The sequence below is a fragment of the Heliangelus exortis genome, chromosome 5, assembly GCF_036169615.1.
Source record: "Heliangelus exortis chromosome 5, bHelExo1.hap1, whole genome shotgun sequence".
Lineage (NCBI taxonomy): Eukaryota > Metazoa > Chordata > Aves > Apodiformes > Trochilidae > Heliangelus > Heliangelus exortis.
The window spans coordinates 25,644,229-25,669,965 of NC_092426.1; the positions used below are offsets into that span (position 1 = coordinate 25,644,229).

General features: G+C 36.6%; 1 protein-coding gene across 2 annotated transcripts in view; it reads right to left on the reverse strand.

The window, feature by feature from the left end:
- NPAS3 (neuronal PAS domain protein 3) overlaps positions 1-25,737 on the reverse strand; it is a 588,621-nt gene that overhangs the window by 40,254 nt on the left and 522,630 nt on the right. For both annotated transcript variants that reach the window (XM_071746155.1, XM_071746154.1), the window contains one exon: positions 18,853-18,971. In XM_071746155.1, the coding sequence (XP_071602256.1) occupies positions 18,853-18,971 (119 nt within the window). The remainder of the gene's footprint in view (positions 1-18,852; positions 18,972-25,737) is intronic.

A 25,737-nucleotide genomic window follows, 5' to 3' on the forward strand; every position in this document is an offset into this window, starting at 1 on the left:
TATAAGTCTATATAGTAAAAAAGATTAAGAACCTTGGATTTTCTTATTATTTTAGGAAAGGTTATAATGAATTTTGTATGTTGAAAGAATAAATGAAACAGCTATTTACAATCTACCAGATCATTTCTAAATGATCTGTTATACAATGGTCTAAGCTAGGAATCTGGAATGCCTCAGAAGTTTTGGTAGTCTGCATCCCTGATTTATGGCCAATGCTTATTTAACCCTGAAACTCAAAAGATAGCTCCACTTTAACAGATTTTCCACTGCAAATCCCCTGGTGTTCGAATGTGTTGCATTTTTTTCCCTCACAGAATGTTTGAAGTCCCCTTTAAAAATAATGCCTTGAGGATATTTTTTCCTTAATACCATTTAAAGAAAGTTGAAAGCATTTAGCTATTGAAGTGTGCCGGGTTCTAATAAAGGAATTGTCAACCCTGCCCATGAGCAAACTCTCTCAAAGCTCACTATTCTAGAATTCTGGCGCTTCTGCCAGCAGTAAAAATTAAACCTGAAAAAGGACTTTTGTTGTATCAGTTCCAATGCAGTCCATCAGAGTATCAGGGGATAGTGAAACTGGCTACATCATTCTGCAACAGAAAGGGCAGAAAGTTTTTTCACAAATTATCCTGAATTCTATAAGTCAGGACAACCAAATCTTGTTGCATTAAAACCAACCAATAATAGGTATTCTTCAGAGGCACTGTCTTTATTTTTGTCTTGGGGGGAAGAAATAAAGGTGTTTTGGTTTTGTCACGCTTTTGTTCCTCCTACTGTTTTATTTGATGTAGTTCTTAGCTGCCCAAAAGTTACTTTAGGTGACAGTAAGAAAGGGCTAGATTAAAAAAAATAATTATCAGTATTAACACATTTTTCCCACACACCAAGAAAAAAATGTAGAAAAGGCTGCTGTTTGTAAGGACAGAAATGGATTTCCCAACTTAGCATTGATTAAGACAGTAATGTTTATGTTCCCTCATGCTCAGAGTTCATCCTGAAGTTAGTCAAGAAAAGTCATATTCACTTTCCTAACTTTGTGGTTAAATGGGTGGAAAGATCTGAGTTTTTCTAATACTAAAACAGGGGCACAGCATGAAGGAGGCTGAGAATTACTATGCAAATTTCATTATTACCAAGGTTATTCTGCTTGTGATAATGGAGTCTGGTACAGGCTCTTACACAGAGAAGCAATCCTTTTTTTTAATTTTATTTTTTTATTTTAATACTTGCATGAGTTCCCCTAGCAAGGCCCAACTTCTGCTGGCTGTATACAAACACAAAAGTTGTACTGAAAGATCTTGGACAACATAATGCGTGAGCTTTCCTGCAGAATGCCACAACTGTGACAAAAGCAAAGGTGGAAAAGGGCAAAAAAAGGATAAATTTCCCATAATTACTAATATGCTATCCCCTTCTTCCCATCAATGACACACATGAATCTAAGCCATGAATTTTCATCTCAGAAGGTGAAAACATACAGCAAAGTTTATGAGGTGATTTTTATGAAAAATGCAACTGTGAATTTCAGAAAAGCTGCTGCAGGTGGCTGGTAATGGCTTCACATCCAGATGGTGAAAAGGAATCACCATAGGATAGAAGGCAAGAGTCTTCTGTCATGTCACATTCTGGCCAACACATAGTCTCAGTAGTTCCCTGAATGTGCTCAGTGTTATATTTGAACAGTTTTAAATAGATCTCACATGGCCCTGATAAAGAAAGCAACTGGCATTCAAACTGCAATACCAAGCTCTGAAGTGGCTTTACAGAGACTCTGGTTGTAGCAGAAGTCTGAGGCACATCACTACAGCCCTTCCAGAGAAGCAAATGTGTGTCCCTGTGAGCACCTGTAGCAGGTCAAACCAAAGTCAGCATGCTCAATGTGTCACTCAGTCTGACTAAGGAAGAGCATCAGACTAGGCAAACATCTTATCTCTCTGGAGTTCCTAAAATAAAGGTGTGCTGTTAGTAAGCTTTTGGCATTCATAGTGCCCTGTGGCAATGAATTTCACTGTTGAACTCCAGAATAGGTAAATACCTCCTTTTGCTTCTGAACTTGTTGTTGACTACTTAGTTTTGTTCCCCATCATCCTACATATTGAGAGAATGCAGAAAATTATACCCTAATCACCTTGTTTATACACTGATGTTTTCTATCCTGTGTATAGAGTTTATCAGAGCATTGGAGGATAGTGGAAAGTGGCTACATCACCTTTCTTCCAAGCTGAATCTCCTTGGTATATTTTATCTGTTCCACCCTTTTTTGCTGCTCTACTGCTTGAAGTTTGAGATAAGTGCAGAAGTATTCAAGATAAAGGAAAAATGTTGATTTATAAAGTGGTATAATGACATTTTCTGTTTCATTTTTCATTTCTTTCCTCATACTCTCTTAGCACTCTGTCTCACCACTACTACTGAGCACTGAGCTATTCCTTTCATAAACTGCCCATTACAACTCCAAGGTATCTTCTCTGAGAAGTAACAGCAGGTTTAGATTTCTTTGTTGTACCAATTAAGTCAGCATTGTTTTTTTCCAAGGTTATTGCTTTACTTGTACCTGAACTTAATTTTATCTGCTATTTTCTTGCCCCTTCATAGAGTCATGAAGCTCTTGGGTTATTCTTTACATTAGACTTACATTTTCAGAATCCAGTAAGTGCTTTAACTTTCCTGTTCATTGTGGATACCATTTAATTTAAGGACATGCTGAGACAAAGATGCCATGGACAGCAATCTCTCTGAAAAAAGCAGCAGTGACCACTTACACTGAGAAAACTGACCACTCTTGTATTCTGTTTTTTAAAGCACTTACTTATCCATTAGAAGATCCTTCCCTCCTCTGGCAGGTTAATTTCTTTCAGACTTTTGGTCAGGGATAGGGCTGGCTCAGAAGTCTTTGACTTTTCTTTGACGTATTTTCCCAGATGTCTACCAATTAATTTTTTATTTCAGTTTGAGTGGATACATTTTAGGTTATGAGCTCCCTTGTGCTAAGACATAAGGAAGGTGTTTACTGCTATTTAAATTAAGCACAATAAATTACCTTACATGTAAGGAACATATCTACTAGGAGACCTCCTCCATGAAACAAATATCTGTATGACTTCCTGCAAAAACTGAGAATGAGTATTCAAACTTATTTTGCACAGTTCTGTGAAATACAGTGAAAAAATAGTGATAAATTAATAGAGACATATAAGCTGTGTGTTCAGTGGCTGTGGTAGCAACAGGCCATAAATGTTTGGATTTCAGGCTCAAGCTCCTTTCCACAGACATGTGACCTGTAAGCCTCCACTGTCAAGCTAAGCCTTTCCTGAAACTTTTGAGCAATCTGAAAATATAAATGTCAAGTCACCCATAAGTGGGTATTTCAAGAAACTGCTGTCATTCCAAGCTGAAGTCCAACCAAACAAGGTATGTGATTTCTCTTTAAAGAAAAAACTTTTTCTTGGAGATGGATGGTCTTTGCAAAGCTCTGACCTTCTCCTTGACAGCTACAAATGGACTACTATTTATGATTTGTTTCTATAATCCATTTAATGTAGCAAGCTAGATTATAGATAGTAATTTATTTGTAAAAATCATAATAAACCAGCATTGTTTTAAATGCCAGATGTGGATAAATGGGAAGCAAGAACGGATGAGACAAGATTGGTGTTCCTGGATCTACACTGAAGAATTATGGAAGCTTCTTGCTTTAGCTGCTCTTGGAATCAATTTAGTAATTTTTAATTCACTGATTTTCTGTTGTTTGCTTAACATTTATTAATTGATTTTTATAATAATGCAATTAATTCAAAAGCTGGCAAGTTTAACATGCAGAGATTAATTTTCTTTTACTAACCTACCACCTAGAATTAGTTGTTTGTTTTTTTTTAAAACAGGTTATCAAGAAATTACCTCCACATCAATCATACTTATAAATGAGATACAGTAGGGGGGTTGCATGCCATCTGTCAATTCACACTGAGCCTTTCCCTATATTTGACTAGGTTTCTATGTAATTTAATACAATAGCAAGAAAAAATCAGGGCAGCTCTGTCTCTCATTCAGTGCAGCCCTAACCAGAAGTCAGTTTGAACACCTTGGACTTATTCTTTGCAAGGCTGGGAATCTCTCCTTTAGGAGTATGACACATCTCGGGTCCTGATGAAATAAATGGTAACCTTGCCCCATCATGCAGTGGTCACAGCATCTTTATGTTCATAACAACCTTCTGATTGTGCAGCTTCAAGTGTTCCTCACCTGGAATAACACCCATTCATTTGCCCTTCATGACACACTCATTTCTGATGGCTAAAATATTTATTTGGAAGGAGAGTAAAGATAATGAGCAAGGTTTCTTTGCTCTTGTTTACCAGGGGCTATTTATTCACAAGATCTCACTGTGTTACTCATTGCAGCTCTAAACAGCAGAGAGTGAGAGAAAAAACAGTGTTCCCAGCTCCCATTATTTTATGACTTTCACCATATTTGGTGTTTAACTGAAAGCCTCAGTCTCTGTGTCTTTCCCTTTGTGTGTCATTCAGGCTCCTGCTGTAAACTGGACAAACTGACAAAATAGACTTCTCTTACACAGAGAGGCAAGGAATATGCCTTAAATAATGAGTTTCTCTGTTGCCTGTATAAAGCTAGACTAGACCCAAGCATATTGCTCTCAAAATGAGGATTTAATATCTCTCACAGACAATACAGAAGTTCAGATATATCTGCACAGTTAGGTACAAGAAAACACATGGAATGAATTTAGCACTCAATGCAGACTGTAAGATACATGAATGTGAAAGCTGTGATGCATGGAAGTGCTGCAGGGCTTATAGGAAACCAAGGTATTTATTTATTTTTGCACAGAGAATAAAACATGGCCTCATTTCTCTCTCCTGTAATGTCATCAAAACTACGTAGAAGAAAACTTCAGTCTTTTCAGCATTTGAGTAAAAATGTGAAGTTAGCTCTTCACTTATAAATGAAGGGGAGAACATATATGTACACTCACATATGCTTTAATCACATGACCGTCCCATGGACTTTGATCCGTGGTCTATTTGCAAGAGTTTGAATGATTTTAGCAATCTCTGATAAGATTGTGGGAAATATGTACGACATTTAAGAAACCAAGATCAGTGGGTTTCTATAGAACGGCCTTGGAATACTCTATCTTTCATGGGCTTTAAAACAATCCTATGGAAATCTTTAGCAAGCACATAAATCCTCTGTTAAAAACTGTGGGATCATTAAACATATCTGGAGAAAATATATCTTGTAACCGTTTTTAATCCAGCAGAACTTTTTAGTAAGGAAAAGGAAGTAGGCTGGGAACATGCAAATTTTTGAGATTTTTATATAGTCTGACTTGGGCAGTCATTAGTAGCACATTGGTCTGCACCCCTATGAGATCCAGTGGTGCCTGGTATGGCTGAGGTCATATAAAACAGCTCAGGATTTGGTTCATTATCTTGTTTAAGTTACTTCTATTGTAATTTCTCCTGTTTTGTCATCCACTTACGCTAAGCACCTTCCTTAAATCTCAGGTAAAATCTGCTGGACACCTTGCAAAACACATGCTTAGAAGAACTGACTACTAGTTCAGCTGCTAAATTTAAAGCAAGCCAGAGTGATGGCACTGGACATTTCATTGGATATATTTTCTGGATTTGTTGGATATTGGCTGCATGATCTGATAAAAACAGGCTAAATGAACTCTACAATTTGTATTCCTACAGACACAAGTTTATTGCCTTGTGGGTTTTTTTTTTCCCCTTGTCTCTCTCTGTAAGGTTCATTACTTACAGTTACTGAAGAATCAATTTGAAATGGCCAAAATCAGTGATGGAATTTATAGCACAATAAATGTACTGCCATACAAGTGCTGTTACACATGAAAGGGCTTCGGAATATTCTTTTCAGCAATCCTTCTACATAGCAGAGTGTTCTGTTTTTATCAATTTAACGGAATCATCACAGGCATATTCTGAGAGGTGTAATCCTGACAGCTACACAGCAGATTTTCTCTGAGGCAGATATTTTTACAGGAAAACAATATTATTGATAAAATCTTAGCATATCAGAACACAGAAAAGAAACTGAACTCATCTTTTTCATTCTCCACAGCAGGCATTTGCAGTTCCATTTCACAAACTGCCCCTCCCTGAACCACCAAGAGTTTATGAAGAAAACATTCTCACACTCCTTGAGATCTGTATTAATTAGTTATCAGTTTAGCAATCCTGAAATCTAGAGTAAGAGCACACGGTGGGCACTGTGGTGTGTGGAAAATGTGGAGGGCACTTAAAGATAAAACAAAGTACATCATCACTAGTTTCCTGTTTATAAAGTTTATAATGATTTACATATCTACTTAGTCTATTTTTCTTTCCAACTGTCTCTATTACAGACATCTCATATTTTACTCCATTTTGAAGCACAGAAAATTTTAACTTTAGTATGATGCATTGTGAAAAAATATAGAAAAGACAGATGGCAGGCTGTCCTCCCCAAAACTCGATTTCATAATATGCATGTGATTGCTAATAGGCAGGCACTAAAAAACAATTTCCCTTGACATAGAGGAGCTGATGAATTGTCAACATAAACTTTGCCTGTGTTTGCTCCAGTGATCTAAATCTCTTCTGTGAGTCTTGTACCATCAAAGTCTGCATCTTACAACCATATCAAAATTTATGAATGCATAAAGTGACTAAAACCAACCCATAATGCCTCTTTATATGTTGTGAAGCTGCTCCTTGCTTCCTCAGGAAAAGCTGTGTCCTTTGTCCCATTCCTAACCCTGGACATGTGACAATGTGAAAGCCAGACTGGGTTCAGTGATGCCCTGTGAGCTAATTAAACCAGAGCACTGCATTAGGTATCTCTTAAACACAGTGCTGGGGCTAGTGGTGGATTTACCCAACCAGAATAGTCTTGGCAAAAATTCAGCAGCGTGAAGGATCACAAGAATTAAAAGCAGCTGCTTGGTTAGGAAGTCTAGTAAGGTAATGATTTTCAAGAAAAGAAATGTTTAATATTTCAAAGAAAAAACATGCCTGGACCTTGCAAAATATATAAACAATGAAAGGAGCCACTGGGTTAACATGGAAGAAAATTAAGCATTAAGTTCCTGAGTAGATGAATTCTTGAGGAAAATACCCAAATCATTTGTACATAGAATGAGAACCATTCACACTGGAAGTGCAGAGTTCATTTCGGATTTAAACATTTCATTGTAACTCCTAACTACTAATTTAGATTTTATTTTAAGGCTTATAACTATTAAATATTTGTGTATCTGTAAGAATTCAGATCTTATTTCTGAAGCAGTAACTTGACAGCAGATGAGCTGTGACTGCTCTGTTATAAACATATTTGCTTGGAACAAAATAATGTGATGATCCCAACACATATTTAATTACAAGTTTCTTAAGCTTGGTTGTGAAAAGACTATGAAATATTTTGTTCAAGCTCTTCTTGTTACATAGAGGATACTTGCAAGTATGTGACTGATTCTGTAAAGTGAAGCCCTGGGAAGACTGCATTTCTTGAACTTTCTTTCAATTAGAGCAATACTCTCAATTTTAAAGGCACCAAACTTGCATCCTGTTGCTCTAATTATTTGTAGTCTAAAATACTCTCCATATGTCCCCTTTAAAAAACCAACAACCAACCAACCAACCAAAAAACCCAGCAGTAGACCGAGAACAGATCTCAAATTTCAGAAATACCAAATATTGCCAAACTTAGTGACAGATACACTCTTTTCCAAGTATATTTGGATAGAGCCCCTGGTGTTCTATATTGTTTGGTTTAGGATGGAAAAATATACAAAGACTAGAATTATAACTGAATATGTCTGTACAAAGGAAAAGAGAATGGAAGCTTCTAATGTGCTATCACAAACAAAAGTGGAAAACATATTGTTTATAACTGATAAAACAGACCTTGGCTGTGGTCCACTAATGGCAAGCAATTCACACAGCAATGTGCACAAGAAGTTCAGAGAGAATAAAATACCTATCCATAAAAAATAAAATAAAACTTGAAACCCTCTACAGGGTAACCTCTTCAGAGCTCAGACTGCTTCATGCAGTCTATATGAATTCCCAGTAAAGGCTGCTATATGAAGTTTGCAAGAAAATCACCACTTCTTGTAATACACTTAGTGCTTTCATTTGTTTGGGGCCTTTTGCATTAATTTTAAATAATGTAGAAAATTAAGATAATTGTGCTCTCCCAAGCTGGTGTTCAGCTAGTGATTATTTTCCTTTAAGTAGGCACAGAATGCTTGGTTCTGTGGAGGGATCGACAAAAAATGTAGCAGTAACAATTAAAATTTCTTTTTCATACTGGCTACAGATGCATTAAGGTATATAAGCCCCAGGGTCAGTATTAGCCTTGCTCAGCTTTCTTTAAAAGCATTGGGAGTAATAAAGGCTTCCATTTTATCTTCAGTGAAATAATACTGCTGAAATATCACCTCATTTTTGATGTCAGCTGTGATTTCTTTTTACCTCCATGATGTCAAATGGGAATTATTATTATTAGAATGGCAGCTTCCTAATGATGTTGTAAAAAGAAGAAACTGAAACTCTTTCCACCAAACATCTATATTCTTCCTTCTCCATTGGGAAAAGCAGATTAGCTCAACCAAATTCTTCAGATATTATCAGCACATTAAACAGACAAATCAAGAGGCATGCTTAAACACTTGAAAACACAGCATGGTTTGAGTTGGAAGGGGCATTAAATACCATCTTGTTCTAATCCCCCTGCCATGGGCAGGGACACCTCCCACTAGACCAGGTTGCTGAAAGCCCCACCCTTTGAACACTCCCAGGGATGGGGCATCTGCAACTTCCTTAGTCAACCTGTGCCAGTGTTTCACCATCCTAATCCAAATCTATGGATCCAAATCCTAGTTTGAAACTGCTACATCTTGTCCAGTCACTACACACCCATGTAACAAGTCCCTCCCCAGCTTTCTCGTGGGACCTCTTCAGGTACTGGAATGTGGCTATAATGGAATGTGCCTTCTTTTCTCCAGGCTGAACAGCTCAGGAGAGGTGCTCCAGCCCTGTGCCCATCTGGGTGGCCCTCCTCTGGATTTGCTCCAACCACTCCATGTCCTTTCTCATGCCTAGGGCCCCAGAATTGGACACCATACTCAAACAGTAGCATAATGGCATCACTTGGTTATATAGTGGTGTCTGTGCATTCTGAACAATAGAGAAAGAGGACATTTAGATTATAGAAACTCCTTCTGTGAAACAAGGACTGAAATGTTCATGATCCATTTTCTTTTCTCAAAAGTAAACCCAGCATACAGTATCTAGGACCATAACCAGAAGTCATTGCACTAGGTTAAGTCAGCAGAAAGAAAGCATCACATTATGGTCTTTGTTTGACTACTGTCTTCAGTTAAGGCATATTGTGAATGGGCATGTCACTGAAATGCTCTTGTCTTTGTTCTCCTATTCTGTCAGATAAGCAGGTACAGGGAACCTGGCTTGATATGACAGCAAACTATCCTAAAATCTGACTTTTGAGTAAGTGATGATCCTTGAACCTTATGCAACCATTTTTTCATGAAGGAAGTCAGTGAAGTACAGCTGCAAACTGGTACAATCTTCATGAATACATGAGGCATTTTGATTTGCTAATATTGTCACGTTGGTCCATATACAAAAAGCTACAGTTGCATAATGATTCCCTATAATTTTAAAATGTGCTTATTACATGTATTGCTTGATGCTAGTTGATAAAGCTTGGAGATCTTCAGGGTAGAGAAATCTATGGTGAATATGAAAAAATATTAGTCAAACTGAAAAAAAAAGAAAAGTCTCTATAGAAAGTTTGCTTGTTCTTGAAACAAGAAAGGCAAAGTTTGCAAGGAGACAAGGCAGCTGCTAGCCCAGGAGGTGGATGCCACCAGCTCTGCTGCTCTCCCACAACCTGTTGGTATGAACAGCAACCTCGGGGAGCTCCCCTGGGCTAAAACCAAGGGGCAGGAAAATGTGGTTTTTTGCCAGTACATTATTTCTTTTGCTAAGGAAAAGTGTTTTGGAGTATCTCTTTCACACCCAGTGGTAGCCCAGTTTAGAGCAGGAGTTCATTTTTTTCTGGGTTTTCTGTGAAGGTTCTGCTAAACTTCACACTATGTGATCTTATTTGGCATCTCAATTTCCCTATTCAGGGCAACTATCAAAACAAAGGAAGTACCAAGCTGAAAAAATTAAGTGTGATGTGCTGGAACACAGAGATGATTTGACAATATTCATGCACTAGGAAGAAAGGCTGAGGATAAAGTACAGCATGTAATCACAGTTGGCTCTGACACAAAAAGCCATTGTTATCTTTGGCAAGTTACTTGATCTCTTGGTATGTCAGCACTTTCTAGCCTCAGACGAGGGTTGCAAAAGTACATTCATTAATATAAATTACACTATAAGCAACAGAAAAAAGCCAATAAAATGTACCTGCTTTGTGCAGGTAAGAACCTGCACAAAAAGTAAAAGAAAAATTAAAAACCATGTGGGAACTATGGGTTAAAAAAAAAATAAGTGAGAAGTACATGCTTTTCCAAGTTCATGATGAGGTAAAACCATAATTCAGGGTTTATCTCATTGTTGCACAACACAAATAAATTAATGCAGTTATTATATCACTAAAAAGATATGAAGAGAAGAGAGCCAGAAAAAAAGGAACTTTCAGAAAGATTCACCTTTAACAGGGCAAAGAAACAGCCTGATCCTTATCAGTTGTGGACAGCTAACATTTCAGTATGTACTGAATGCAAGAATTAATGATGAAGGAAAGATCTCAGGAAGGTAATCTGGAATGAGAATATTTAAATAGCTTTAAAAATATTTCCATCTGTTTGTAAGATTTTCTCTACTGCTTTTTAAACTTCAAAGCACATGTGATTGTAAAAATCTATTAATGAAACCCGACTTCTGTAGCTGGTATGTAAAATGTTCTTCTCTACATCCTTAGCTATTCAAGGGAAGGTGCATGGTGGCCTTTACTTTGTGAAATGAATGTGGAGAGAGTTCAACAGCTGTGGTTTTCCCTGGTGCCTGTGTTACTTACACATGAACTATACATTCAAAGGGGACTTCTGCTTGCCCATGAATATAGCCTGTGCCAGATGAGAGTGTAATGAAAATAATATCAGAGTCTACATTCCACAGAAGTGGAAGAACTTTAATCCTAGAAGATATTTTTTGTTTAGAATGAAATTTTTCCAAAAAATTTTTAATTGCAGAGGAAATAGTGAAAAATACTCTCTTGCAAAAATGTGACCTTCTCCCTCTAGGTAACCCATCATAGTTCTACAAAAGCTAAATAAATATACATGTTTGCATAAGATTTCAGAATTATGTTTTTATGACTACCACTTCAAGACTTATATTTTCCATTTAACAGCTACTGATCTCGTCTTTCCAGATGAAGACAATGTGCAACAATCAGAAACAAATTTTCTCAAACACAAAATCCACTGAAATGAAAGTCAAGGAACCTTTCATTCAGTTTCATCTTAGGTCTGAATTTCATCAGCTATTTCATGCTGAATGAAGTTTTACCAGTGGAAAGATGACTCGGCTACTCTAAGTACCTTCTGAAGAGCAGAAAGATGTATTCATCTACATTAGCTTAATGTTAGTTACATTTTTTCAATGTATGAACTTACTGTCTTCTCTAAGCATATTTTGGACAAAACCTTGATCCTTTGGAAGTGGTAGCAATAATTTCAAAAGAGATTAGTACCTGCCTTTGCACACCTAATGCAGTGCTTACATTATGAAAGGGAGGTGATAAAAACACCCACTGGCAGCAGTTATGTAACAGCCAAGTGGAGCAGAGATGTTGGCAGCAGCATCTGTCCGTCCTGCATCAAGTTTTGCCTGGTGACTCTTCCCAGAGCACTGCATGGTTTTCTTTGGTCCTACATAAATCATATTCCCAATCCTTTACCGATAAACATTTTCTTCCAGAAATGGTGGATATATTAAGACAACTTTGTAGACTGAAGAACTTTCTTTTTCAATAGGCATTCCCATCTGAGAGCATGATACATTTTCTTCCAGTGTGTAATGGGAGGGATTTTCTGGGTCCCACTCTTGTTCTCATCCCATACACTGATCACTATTTATTAACACTGCAAAGGGTCCCACACTGCACTATTACACATTTAAACGATTAGTGCTACTTATGAAAGTTCACCACCCATTTTGTATCCCTATGACTTGATAGAACTTGGTTCTTGAAAGAATACCAGATTTGTCTTGGAGGTAATCTTTGTTCATTATGAATATTTTAGTATATATCAGAGTAAATCTTGATCTCAGCTTTCTGTCACTGTACACTCACTTCTAAGAAAGTAGCTTATGAATTATATTGCCTAAAGATCAGAATCAAAGGCAACTGCTGTTAATTTGGCGATATTATCTTTTCATATCACTTAATCTTTGATAACATTTTTGTTTTTATGAAAATAGAACACCTCCCAGAAAGTAATCTGTGTTTGCTCAATTTTATGTTTTCTTCTGTTTCAGAATACAGTTTGTGATTTCCTGTTTCAGTTTGGAACACACTGCAACAAAATCACAACTCTGAGGCCATATGAACATTGAAGACAATATTGAGCAGAAATATATACTGATACGGGTGTCTCCAGACATGTATCTCTTCATGTCTCCAGATGATAGAACAGTGCTATAAATCCTGTTTAAAAGATGCTCAGCCCTGAAAATGTTTTCTGTTGGGTTTTTTTTGTTTGTTTGTTTGTTTGTTTAGGGTTTCTTGTTTGTTTTTTGAGAAGGTGATGTTAGCTGCTGCTAACTTCTAAAAAACTGCTTGATGTATTTGCATGCTGAATGGGAACTATGCTTTTCCAGACAGCTCTCCTAATAGAATCTCACAGCTCCACAGCAAGGCATAAAATGACCTCTAGACTTCTTAATCCTGTTGCAGACCATCTTTTCTTGAACCGTATCTTTATATCTACAAGTACATACTTCATAAGACTCAGATTGGCCCATTAGTATTTTGTTCTTTTATAAGTAATGCTGCATCTTTACTAGCTAAGAGACTTCCTTTTGACTAAAAGGTCATCGATTTACATGGGTGAATTCTCGATCAGTTCTTTCTCTCTGACAAATTACCTTTAAGTCTTCCCAGTGCTGAAAAGTCTGGGGAATGCATGTGCTGACATTTAGAAAACTCTTCACACAATGCTTCCTGATGTTGGTTTCTTATTCCTTCTTCACTCAATTAAGGAGGTGTGGCAGTAGCCATGTGATAAAATACTAAATTCCGCAGTTTTCTTTCTTCCTATAGAGAAAGGTCAGAATACCTTTCTGAGACAGAGTAAAATGCTTAACAGAAAAGATTTAAATGGGTACACTACCAGAAGAGGAAAAAAGAATTTAGGCCAAGCTGGAAACTGGGATACGTGAATTCTCTCAGGCTGAGGAGGGAATTAAATCTGATTCTAACAGCCCACATCTGAGATACGAACTAATAGTTATTATGCAAAAAATCCTACAGCTTTCTTCTATTTCTTCCTCCTTCCTATTCCCCTGAAATGGAAGGTGGTCTTTTGCTGTGTGCTTAACAGGCCTGTGATATATTGGGTCCTTAGAGTGATGCTGGAATAGGGGCATCTTGTTTCTGAATTCCAGGTGAATCTTTCCCTTAAATGGGAAACAATATTTTCTGTTTTGGATTGAATGAAGAGGATGGTATCACAAGGTAAGACCAATGGCATAATTTTGCCTTCCTTACAGAGTTCTTGGCTTTCTTGCCTTCTTGGATTAACAAATTTAGTTTCTGCCAAAAACTGCACTTGCTTCACGTGCACAACTGAGATTTACAAACCTTGCCCAACTCTTCAAGTTCTTCTAAAAAAGAAATTTAAAAAATTTGACTTGAAATTGTGAGCAAAGGCAGGAATAGTGTGAAAAATTCTGATAATAGAACTGTGATGGACATAATTTTTCAAGAAGAAATTTAGATTTTCATCTTCAAAATTGGCATTCAAAGAATTCTGGTTTTATGATTTGAAATGCAAAATCTGAGAGCCTGGTCTCAAAATTTTTTAAATTTTAAATGGGTTGGTAGAAAGATACCATTGCACAAACCAAAAAAGATTAATTCATGTAGAAAAGGCTAATTTGTGAAAACACTTTTATGAAGTTTTAAATACTATTTAGAATATTTTGATATACAGCAACTGAAGTGTGAGGTATAGCTAGCCAAATTTGAATCCACCATACTGAGATGCAGATATTGGATGTGAAACAAAATATCAAAATTTCTAAAGTAAACCAATTTTTTAAATTTCTAAACTAAACCAACCATTTTTTTTTCTATAGCAATTTACTGATTTTTAAGCAGTACGTCTACCAATACTTCAGATTATGCTGTTAGGTTTAACAGTCCTCTTTGATTTAATAAATAATTAAGGCAATTTTCCTCCTTTAATTACTATTTGGTCAGTTTGTTTAAGCTTGCCTACTTTCCACAATTCTCTTGCACATAAAGAATACCAGAGAGACAGCCAGGTGTAAATAGCTGCTCTTGGCATTTCTAAGAGCTACAATTCTGTTAAACAGCAATGTAGGATTCACCCTTGTGCCCAGTACTGACAATTCTATGCCATATTAAAGGACTTCAGTACTCCTGGAAGTTTCATACAAATAGCTGAAAAAAAGTCCATGTCATTGATCTCCAAGGACTATGCATGTGCTTTACCATAATCCCAAGTCACTTTCAAACACACTAAAGCCTCACTTGGAGGCAAGTATGAGAGTAACCTAATAAATATTTCTTTTCTCAATAACACAGCCACAGAAGTCTAAAGTTGTAAAATTTCACTCAGCACATGATAGCTTCTTTATTTACTTCCAGTCACTGAAGAATCTGCAGTAGACTTGTTGCCTTGTGACCTCAATGACTTTGATGCTTTAATGACACAGAAACTATTCTTGTTGACACTGAATGAACCAAAGCAAGCACATCAGAGAGGAAGTGCTACTTCAGATAGGAATGTATAGCCTGAAGAATGTTTAAGATGCCCTTAACTCTGCTGATGGATCACCAAGGTCACCAACTTCTTGGGAGATGGAGAGGCAAGAGGTGTTGGTTATACCAAATTCAGAGATTGCCACAGTGATAGTAAAAGTACAAGGGATTCTCGTCCTATTTGTTTATCCACCTCTGCAATAGCTTGTTATGAGAGGGAAACTCCATAATACAGTAGAAGAATATGTATGGATATTTACTAACAGATGTAATCAGCTGACAAACTAGAAACTCCTGTCAGCTGCTGGCTCTGCTGATGTTTGACTTGGACCATTTCTTCATCCCATTAATTATGCTTTGTTCAAGAGACCAGTATCAGGCCCTAAAGGTTTGAACACAAAACCCTAACACAATCTAACATGAAAGTAAATGTAAAAAAATAACAACATAGCATACTACAGGGCAGTGGGTAATGTATCACTGGACTTGAACAAAGCAGCTTTCAACTAAAATTACGTCTGAGAAAGTAGGACAATAGAAACAGTGAAGGTGGGGTGACTTAAGTGGACAGAACTTTAGGTCTCAAATACAGGAAAGCAAATGGGACAGGAGATAAAATGGAGACAACAGAACTGTAGATGAGATGCAATACTATCTTTTATTGATGAAAAAAAAATGAAAAAAGGAAGAGTTGATACATTTTCAGGAGAAAAAAAACCACTAAGTCTGCATCATGTATCTTAGACAACAGCTATAATGGTAATACCTTCTGAGTTTTGCAGTGAATGAAATTACCATTTTTTCCTTTTTATTTGTTTGCAGTGGTTTTTTTATCAGCTGACTACATTTTATCTGACTTTTTTTTTTTTTAAATTGTAGATTTACTCACAGAAAACTGAATAGTTCCCTAGCACTGTATGTAAACGCTCTTTCTGCAAGCTCTGAGCATAAGAATATTATGCATAAAGAAAATAAGATTCAAGGAGGGTGCTGGGAAACAATGAAAGGGAAAGAGAGGTAGGATTAATCACATAATCACCTTCCCATTTTAAATGTTTAAGGCTATATCATTCATGGAAAAAAGGCCAATACGTCCATCTTTGGGCATAATTCAGGACCAATTGTATCAGTCCAGGAAGGGACTATAAATATGGCTCGTGTCAGAATGGTCTATCAGTTTCTTTCAGGTATATATATGTAAAAATCTATCAGTGTGGGTTTTGTTCCAACATTGCTTTTGACAGAAAATTAGTCCTGACTGTCCCATCTACCCCAATGATTAATCCATCTCATTCTCTGACTGTTTTCAATTGTATGTGATTTTTCTGAGGCAGGGATCACTTACTCTGAAAACTGGCTAAGCATCTTGTGGACCACCTCAACCATTTCCTATATAAAGAAGCCATTCATCAGTGGTCCACAACTGAGAAAATATTGAGGGAAAATATTGAGATGTGGTTCTGAGCTCAGTACAAGTTCGGAACAACACAACCACATCCCAAAGATGAAAATGTTTTCACTGATGGAGGGCTGAATCCATGGGGAGCTGAGTACCTTCGACCCAACTAAAACCTGACTCACAAAAGATACAGAATTCCCAGCACCACTCTTCCTGATTAATGTCTGTATGCTGTTTCAGGAGCGTTACCCACTCACAATGACAGAAGAGCTGAAGGGAAATCAGAAGCCCTTGCTTTTTGCAGAGGGAAAATTCAGTGCCCTGTTGTATTCTGAAGGTGTGAGACAGCAGCTCCTGAGTCAGTGGGCTCATGACCCCAGCTGGCATAGGGTTTCCTGAGTAAATGATGGGGGGGGCTCTTCCAGGGACCTCTGACACAGAACTTAGCCAGCTATTCTTATGACCTTTATCAACAACATGTAACTGTTCTTCCCTCTGATAACTCTTCAGCTCTACATCCACAAATCTCATGCATCTTTCTTAATTTTTCTAAAATATATATCTGAACAAATTCAAGTAGGCTTAAGTTTATTCAGGCACTGGACTTTTAGAAATCAGTGAATATATTGGTAGCATTCCTAAAAGGGTGAATGAAGTTCACTATAGCAGTTGAGTTGTATTATGCTTGTCTAATACACCAACTGAGAATGATGTTTAAACAAAGCAGTTCCTAACACTCAATTAAGAAGACACTCACGTGACCAAACTCTTCTAAAATGAATACACAATTTTTCTGGGGCTTATTGAGGCTGCGGATAATTATCCTTCCATAGAACATAGAGTGCCAAGAACAATGCTTTTTTAAAAACTGTCAAAGTACAATTCATACTGCTGGACACAGCTGAATTCAGCCAAACACTCATTTACAAAATCCTTGAAAAATCAAAAAGCAGAACTATGCCTCTGTATTTTCACATGCCTAGGACTTGCACACTGTTTATGCAGCTTTACTCAGGCTGATTTGCTGATGCCTCATGGAAAAATTTGGAAAGAAACAAATGTTTCATTTACAGGCAGTTTTGTTGACTATTATACGTTTTAGTCATTCTTTGTGTCAAGGAAAAGCTGTCTAAAAATGATAGGTGATCTTTCAAAATTCATTCTGCTCTACCTGTGACATCTCATTTGTGGTTTTCAGTTTTTCCATGAGGCATCAGAAGCTCTAAAAGAGAAATAAAACTGTATTTATTAATAGACATCACTGTGTCCTCCTTTTGAGTGATGGGTCTACTGTAACTTTTGAAAACTGATTGTAATGAGTAAAAAACCCACCTTGTGAAGTCAACACATTCTAGATATGTCCTGTTCTGGTGCTGGACTAACATTGGATTATCAGGAGCTCAAGAAGAGACAGTGACAAAGTCCAGATGGTCTCCTATTAATTTGTTTGCAAAGAAGACATTTCTACCAGGTTTTTACAGGTCAGCTAGACTACCTCAATGCTATATTCACAGATAAATTTTTTGGAAAGTGAACTGGGAAATTTTACTGCTAAGCTCCACTAACCCTTCCTCTGGAAAAAAAAAAACAACAAAAAAAAAACAAAACAAAAAAAAAAACCAAAAAAAAAAAAACAAAACAGCTTTTGAAAGTTTTAAAATGAAATTGGCAAGCAACTTCTTTAAATACACACACATTCTAGACTCAGTTTCTTACACCACTCTTTTATCTTTTATAATACTTAATGCATGACATATTTCATTCCACAAGTTGACAGTCTTAAAAATGTGCTATTCCTTCTAGTTTTAGTATACTGTAAAGCCACTGATAGCTACAGGCACTATAAGCAATATATGACTGAAGAAAAACGAGATTACTGCTGATAAGGAACAAGAGACTTTCATATCTTAAAAGAGTCTGAAATCCAGCAAATACGATTCCCAGCAGCAGATGCCCCTCAGACAATGAAAGAAAAATGGTGGAAAAGTACTGGTTGTGGTTTGTTGTTTCTTTCAGCCAGAACAGCAGCAAAATTAAATAGCTCAAGCATACTGGCTGCATGAAGAAATCCTACCTCTCTGGGAAAAAACACAACTGAAAGCTGACTTGCAGTCTAATAAAATGAGCAGTATTTCTCCACTATGGACAAATTATGTTACCGTGTCTCACCTTCTTCAGTAAAATATACTTCTAGTCTGAAAGTGTTGCTCTTTTGAAGGCTATCATGCTGTTACCATCAATGTTTATTGTAATAATGATCTATTTAATGGAGGTGTAACACCCCAGGCTAGAAATACTGCATTTGTGATTCTTTAACAGAGGGAATGAAACATATGCAAATGTGAAATAGATCCTTTTCTATCTATTAATGTGTCCCTGAAACATGGATCAACATAATTTAAGGATGTCAGTGTTTCATGGTACAGTGCAACCCTTACCTTGTATCCTGACGATTTGATGTGCACTCCTCGCTTGGTCAGTGTAGATTTCATTCGGATGAAAAAAGAGCGCTCTAGAGTGTTGTCAGTGGTTAGTAAACTGGGGCTTGCAGATTCCACTAGGGAACAGAAAAATACATATACACATAATTTAGATTTTATACATCCCCTCTAAGCTATTTTTCAGGTGCAATCCTTGAACTCACTAAAAATAAATGACTGATGGCTGCTAAGAGTGTTGTAATCAATTTACCTCGTTTAGAAAATGTTTACTTAGCAGAAAAAATTTGAAAAATATATGTACACTCAGTAAGTCTCATTTTCAAGTTATTTTTCCCCATAGAATTTTTAACTGAGATTTGTCTCATTAACTCTTTCTTGCACAATTTTGTTACAGCTAGAGTTATTTCATTCGGTATGGCACTGTTTTACAAACTATGGAGATGCTCAGCACTTCATGAAAGGCAAAGTCTCACCGTGGAAGCAATTCTGTCTGCTGAGAGGGGCTGCAAATTCTGCAGGCTTTTATTCCCCAGTCTCCTATCCTGGCTTGCAATGATACCTACCATGAGTCACTGATGGTTCTGAGTGCCTTGCTTACCCCATCACTGAGGGTTAATTATTATCAATAAAGCACTGAGCAGCCTGAAGGCAAAAATGCTCATGGAAATTATACATATTGTTATTATTGTCATCAGCATTATCATTGTTGTAAGTTAATAGTGACTAAATGGTCACTAATGAAATATATTTTTAGTCCAATCGATATATTTCCTCAAAAAATGAAACTACAGATTTCACCTGTGCTTCTCACTTCCTCAACTGTAGCAAATAAAAATAGCAAATAAATGCCCTTCCAACAAATAATAATAAAATAGTGCTTACAACACCAGTCAGCCCTTATATATTTCTGTATTATTTTTATTATTGCTATTTTTAGCTCTGATAACCAAATACACTCCAAAATATTGTTCATGAGAAAATTCTGGAGCAGTCTAAAATAAGCAAGCAGTATTGAAGATCAACTAATTTGCAGTTTCAGTGAGTGATTAACACTTAATAAGAAAGTTATTTATTACGCTATTGTTCTGGAGAACTGACCAAAATACTAGCAGAAAGTAATCAAGTATTTTAAAAAGCATTTGTTATGCAGTTAACAGAAACACAAGCACTTGTTTATGAGCTCAGGATTGCATCCAATTGTCCTTGATTTAATGTGGTCACGTTGTTTTGTGTTTGTGACATTTCAACTCTCTTGTGATGAAATAACCGACAACAGTGCCCCTTTCTCTAGAGTCTCTCTCAAGATTTTTTTGTTTCAGAGAGCATGAATTTGATGTCATTTTAAATGTACAGCTCTTTATCACTCGAGGGAAAAGCAGAGCCATGTTATATTTAGTACTTTCATTTCTTCTGATTAAATATGAATTACTATGAAATTTTTCTCATCATCTAACACGCCATAATACGCCAACAGCTTTTTAATACACTATATAAGCACAAACTTCTGCTCTAAGAGTTTAATTTGCCCCTCTAATCCAATCACATCAACCTTATTTCTCTTATCAGAGATTCCCATTTTGAATTAAATGAGCTCATTAGTTTTAATCAAAAGCAGAGAGATCAAAACTTAAACGTAAATGCTTTAGATCAGAACTGTCAGTCAGCCGTGCAGTTCTATTTTACTAAAACACAAGATCAGAGACCCTTAGAACCAATTTTTTTCTCGTAAGGGATGCCAAGAGCTTGAAGATGCTGTATCTTTTTTTTTTTTTTTTTTTTTTTTTCATTGCTCCCAAGGACAGATTATACATTTAAGGTTAAACTTAATTTAGAGTATTTTTTTTCATCCTCGTGGAAACAGGAAAATATGCCATTCTGCTGTTGTCACTCTCACATTTATTGGTGCTGGTCCTTGGAGACCAGAACAAATGTGAAGCCATCACAGTCCATGCAACAAACCTGCCCTCAAAAAATTCAGCTCTGTTCAGCAATATAATCTAAAAAATACAACTCTGAAATGAAAGATACGGGTTTAGCACAGTGGAACCCTGAAAAAGCAACCAGGGTCACCAGGACAGCAGCAGTAGTGGTAAGACGAGTATCATAATTAGTTATTATTTTTATTGTACAGTACTCTAGTGCAGTAGTTAAAGAGTACATTAAGAAACCACAGCATGGGTGCTTCCTGCTGTGTGAAGAAATGCTAAAATCAGCTTAACAAGTGTGGTTGCTGTAGTCCTGCACATTATGCTCTAGCACAGGCAATAAGTACAATATGTCCTCATGTCTTCTAATGGTAATTACCTAAACACACAGTAGTAATGTTAATTAAACACACAATATCTCATGCTCAAAAATTTATCAGGCTGTAATAAATATGGACCATTCCCAAGAAACTTAAATCAAAGTTTCTCTTTCTCACAGTTTTATGAAAAAAAGGAAAACATCTGACATTTAGTACAGTGTACTTGGCAATGACATTTTTGGGTCTCTGTCACCTTATAACATAAGCTTAACATTATTTTGCAGTTACTATAATATGTACAAACCTATACATCTCTGTAAGTGAATGTTGTTATAAAATGCATGTAATTCATCCACCAGACTGGAACGGTGTCTGTCATATAAATATGTATACTGAAGTGTTTGATTTTCTTTGGCAAAAGGTACCTGAGAGTATAGTGTGAGATGGGATTAGTTACCTAAAAGTCCAGAATAGCTTATGAATAGCTTTCTGAATTTCTCTCAGGAGAGAACCATTATGGCTGATAGTACAAATCTGCATTCAGAGTTTCATCCAGCCATGGAAGATACTGTAACAATGCTAATGGTGATTATGCATGCAGGATTTTAAAATTAGGATGTGTATAGAATGCATCTGCTGATGTCAGTGAGATTTGCACAGGAATATATGGAATATGGTCCATTAAGAGTTCTTAGGAGCTGATTTTAAATGCCTGTCACTTAGCCTTATCTTTTTTTTTCCAGTTTTGTCAAAGGAAGCCAGCAAGGTGAGAAACACCAGAATTAAACTATGTTGGATTTCATTTTTTCAAGGTGATTTTTTTGTTTGGTTTTTGTTTGTTTGTTTTTTACATTTGTAATCTAAGACCTTTTAAAAAGCCTGAAATAAGCAAGGTCTGCTTTGCTTGATACTGGAGTAACTAAAGATGTCTTTTACACTGAAAAATAGTGCTCCTGGGCTGAATTTACTGAGTCTAAACCACTGTTGAGTCATAAACCTCTGAAACTGTGAGTTTAGAATGCTAATAATATGATAAAAGTCAATGCTCGCTGCATGTGAATAAAAGCACTATGCACTGTCAGGCACAGAAGTATAAAAAGTAAGTCTGGATTGTCTTTGCAGAACAGATAACTGTGTACTCTGTTGGGAAAGCACTTGCCTTTGTGTGTCCTTAAACATCTTCAGCAGATACTGCTAAAGGAATAAACCTCTTCTCTTTCCACTTCCAAAGCTGCTAATGCAGGATGAGACTTTTGGGTATAAGGAATACATTGTCCATCTCAAAGAGCATGAAGCTGCAACCCACTATGCCCATACAAAACTGTCAGAAATGCTAAAACAACTAAGAGCCACAGAGCCACTCGGTGAGATAGAATGAACAAGTAGCTAATTAACAAAATTACTTAACTCTTTCTAAGTATTTCTTACTTAAAGTATTTCTTTGTGAGCAAGACTTGTAGCTCCGATCCTTAGGTTAGGGCTTTGTCTTGGGAATAATCTTGGGCCCAGGTCCCACAGAGCAGTCACGCACTGTTTAAATTCACCTGCTGGAAGACTTCTTGTGGTGTTGGTGGAATGTTTACTGATAAACATGCAGGTAACTGGAGGGCTGAGGTCCGTGGCTCTGATCCTGCAGGGATCTGCAGCTGAACTCTCAGTCTGTGTGCAGCCTGACCACTTGAATGCAAAACAATATAAAGCAATGCAAATAATTGCTATTACACAGCAAAAGCAGAAGTACCATCCCTATGACTGATCCACAAGCACATGCAAATTCAGAAACTATTTGTCCCTCAGGAAAGAAGAAGTTCCAAGTTCGATTTATGTCTTAAATAACAAAATGCAGTCAAAGCAGCCTGAATAAATATTCACCAACTCCTGCTTTTTCCCCCTCACATGCGTTAAGAAGAACTAAGAGAAGAAAAATGCATTTTTGCATGCAAACGTAAGAGATGGGCTTATCGTTCCTAGAAGGATCAGAAGCTGCAGAGGGAAAACCAAACGCCAGCATGGAATTTCAGAGGGTTGGAGGGAAAAAAGCTTATGGTTTGGCATACTGGAAATTCTGGATTTGATAGCATTTCAGGAAATTTTCAGCTGGCTTTCATTTATCTTCCTTGAAAACAAGTGTCTATTTAATTTTAAAGAGACATTCTGAAACACCAGCTGTACAACTCTTAAAGGAGAAACAAAGAGAACATACAACACAGTAAGAAAAAGGGAGCTCTCTTCTCATATTATCTTTTATACTTGCAAACCTCTTTCCATATTTTCTTGAAGGGTTATAATCCTTTGCATAGGCAACTGAGAGTCATTATGTTCAGATGAATAATTAGGTAATGTAAATCTATCATTTTCAGTTGGGCTGGATGCATCTTTGAAAATGTTTCTATTTCTTCTGTGCAGATTATTGTCTGTAACCAAGCATTAAAAGTCTTTCTAGAAAAATTTAACCTTGAGTAGTGAACTCTCCTATTTTCTCTCAAATTATTGCCTCTTAAAGTATGTTTTTAATCAGAAAAGTGACTCTCAAGAAAGCACTGTAGACAAGGTCATTGTCTCAGTAGCTTACAGATCAAATTTGATCATTTTATAAGATAAAAGGTAGATTTTTTCTGACTACTCACCCAGCAAATACAGTTCAGAAGCTTCAAGTTAAGAAAATTTATTGCAAATAATTGCAAGTTACTATGAAATTATACTTAGCACTTGTGCAAATGCATGGTTTAAAATGGAGTGGGTTCAGTCTGATTGCAGGCTTAACTTGGGCAACTAGTGGAATCTAAAGCTTGGTCTAGGAAGGTGCTGAAGATTCTTGGACTATTCTGATGAACCACTTAGGAATATTTATGTGCACAGGCAGCCTGGCTGGAGATCACTGATCAGCACAGAACTAGCAATTTCTAGAGGTGCTCTCTTGGTCTTGCTGGTGTGCTCAGCATCTTGCAAAATCAAGGACTAAGTTAAATATTCAGTTAACATTGTAGGTGGCAAGGAAGAGGTTAATTCATTCTTCCAAGGTAACAGTATTTCTAAAAAGAGTTTTAGGAATAAAATTTTTGCTGTAAGCTCTCCCAATTAAAAACAGAAACTTGAGTTCATGAATAACCAGATCTGGATCTGATATTCATGGTACAGGTATCTATCTTGGTGAAACTCTTAAAATTTCTGTTCTGCTATTTACTGAAAAGCTGAAGATGCCAGGCTCATGATGAAGATGGTGGCTTAATTCCCTTCGTTCCTTTACACAGGGGGAATAACACTGGGTTATGGCCAAGGTCTCACTGAAAAGAGGAAAGCTCACAGCAGCTCTTCCAAAAGAAAGGGAAAGAAGAATGACTTCTTTTAAAGAATTTATTGCTATGTAGTGTTTTCAGACAAGATAATAAATTGTTCTTTCTTGTCATTCTACCTCCAAGATAAAGACAATTCACTTTTCATGACCTATAAGCCTATTAGAAATTCAAAGGCATAAAAACTTTAAATCCTACCAGACTCTTGTTGAAGGCTGTTTCTTTAAATTTTTTTGTTTGTTTGTTTTCTCTTTTATCCCTCCAAATTTTTCAGATCCAAAACCTGATGAAATGCACAGGTATCTCAGATTCTTTCAACTAGGTTGTAATTATATAAAATCCTTAATTTTTCACAACTAATTTGACACTGAAGGCTTATGTATTTTTTATGTATAATATTTAAAATACTTTTTATACCTACACTTACAGAGGTATGGTTATTTTTATTATCACAATATGAAATTACTAGGTTATACTCCACACATGATGGTGCACACTGTTAAGAACAGATTTTTGAAACTGGGAAAACAAGTGACTAACTCAGATATAGCTTTCTAATGTGATAAAAGTACATGCATTCAGGAAGAAGTCAAGTCTCTGAACTTAAATACAACAGCACAGAAGTGGGAGAATATGTTCAATATCTGATCCACCTTATACACTGGTTTTACAAGAACTTGGATATTATACAGGAACCTGTTGACTTGAACTGTTTGGCCACAAGACAGCATAGTTCATATTTTTAATTTTGCATAGTTAATCCTGACTTTCCAATTTGCTTAAAATTTCCTCCAAAGGAAGGAATGAAAACACCGAAGCTTACCTGTAGCAAACTTAATGGGACAGACTATTAGAAATGCACTAAGAGGAACTGTTCCTTCATTTCAGGGATGAATTCTAAGTGACCAAAGACTTCATTTATTTGCCCACACCAGAGATATGCCCAGGAATGGCAGTGTCACACAGGACCTCCAGAAGATGCAAGTCTTTCCGGAGCAGCTGATAGATACCACATGTGTCTCAAGTACTACAGTTTCCCTACCCTTGGGAAACTTCAGTCACTGGAGCCTGATCCCATTTAAGTAAGTGGGAATACTATGAAAAGTCTTGGATCACATTCCAAATTATTATGTTATCATTTCTAGCATCCTGTGTGGCCTGTTGCTTAGAGCTTTGGTTGCACATGCCAACATACAGTCTGATGTATGTGGTTACAACAGCCTTTGAAATATGCTTGTGGTATTCCCCAAAATACATCAGACTTAACATTAACCACAGCCAAAAGTAAGCCAAATTCTCTAGAGGAGCTTAATGGATAAGCAATACTATGCATGCAATTACTGG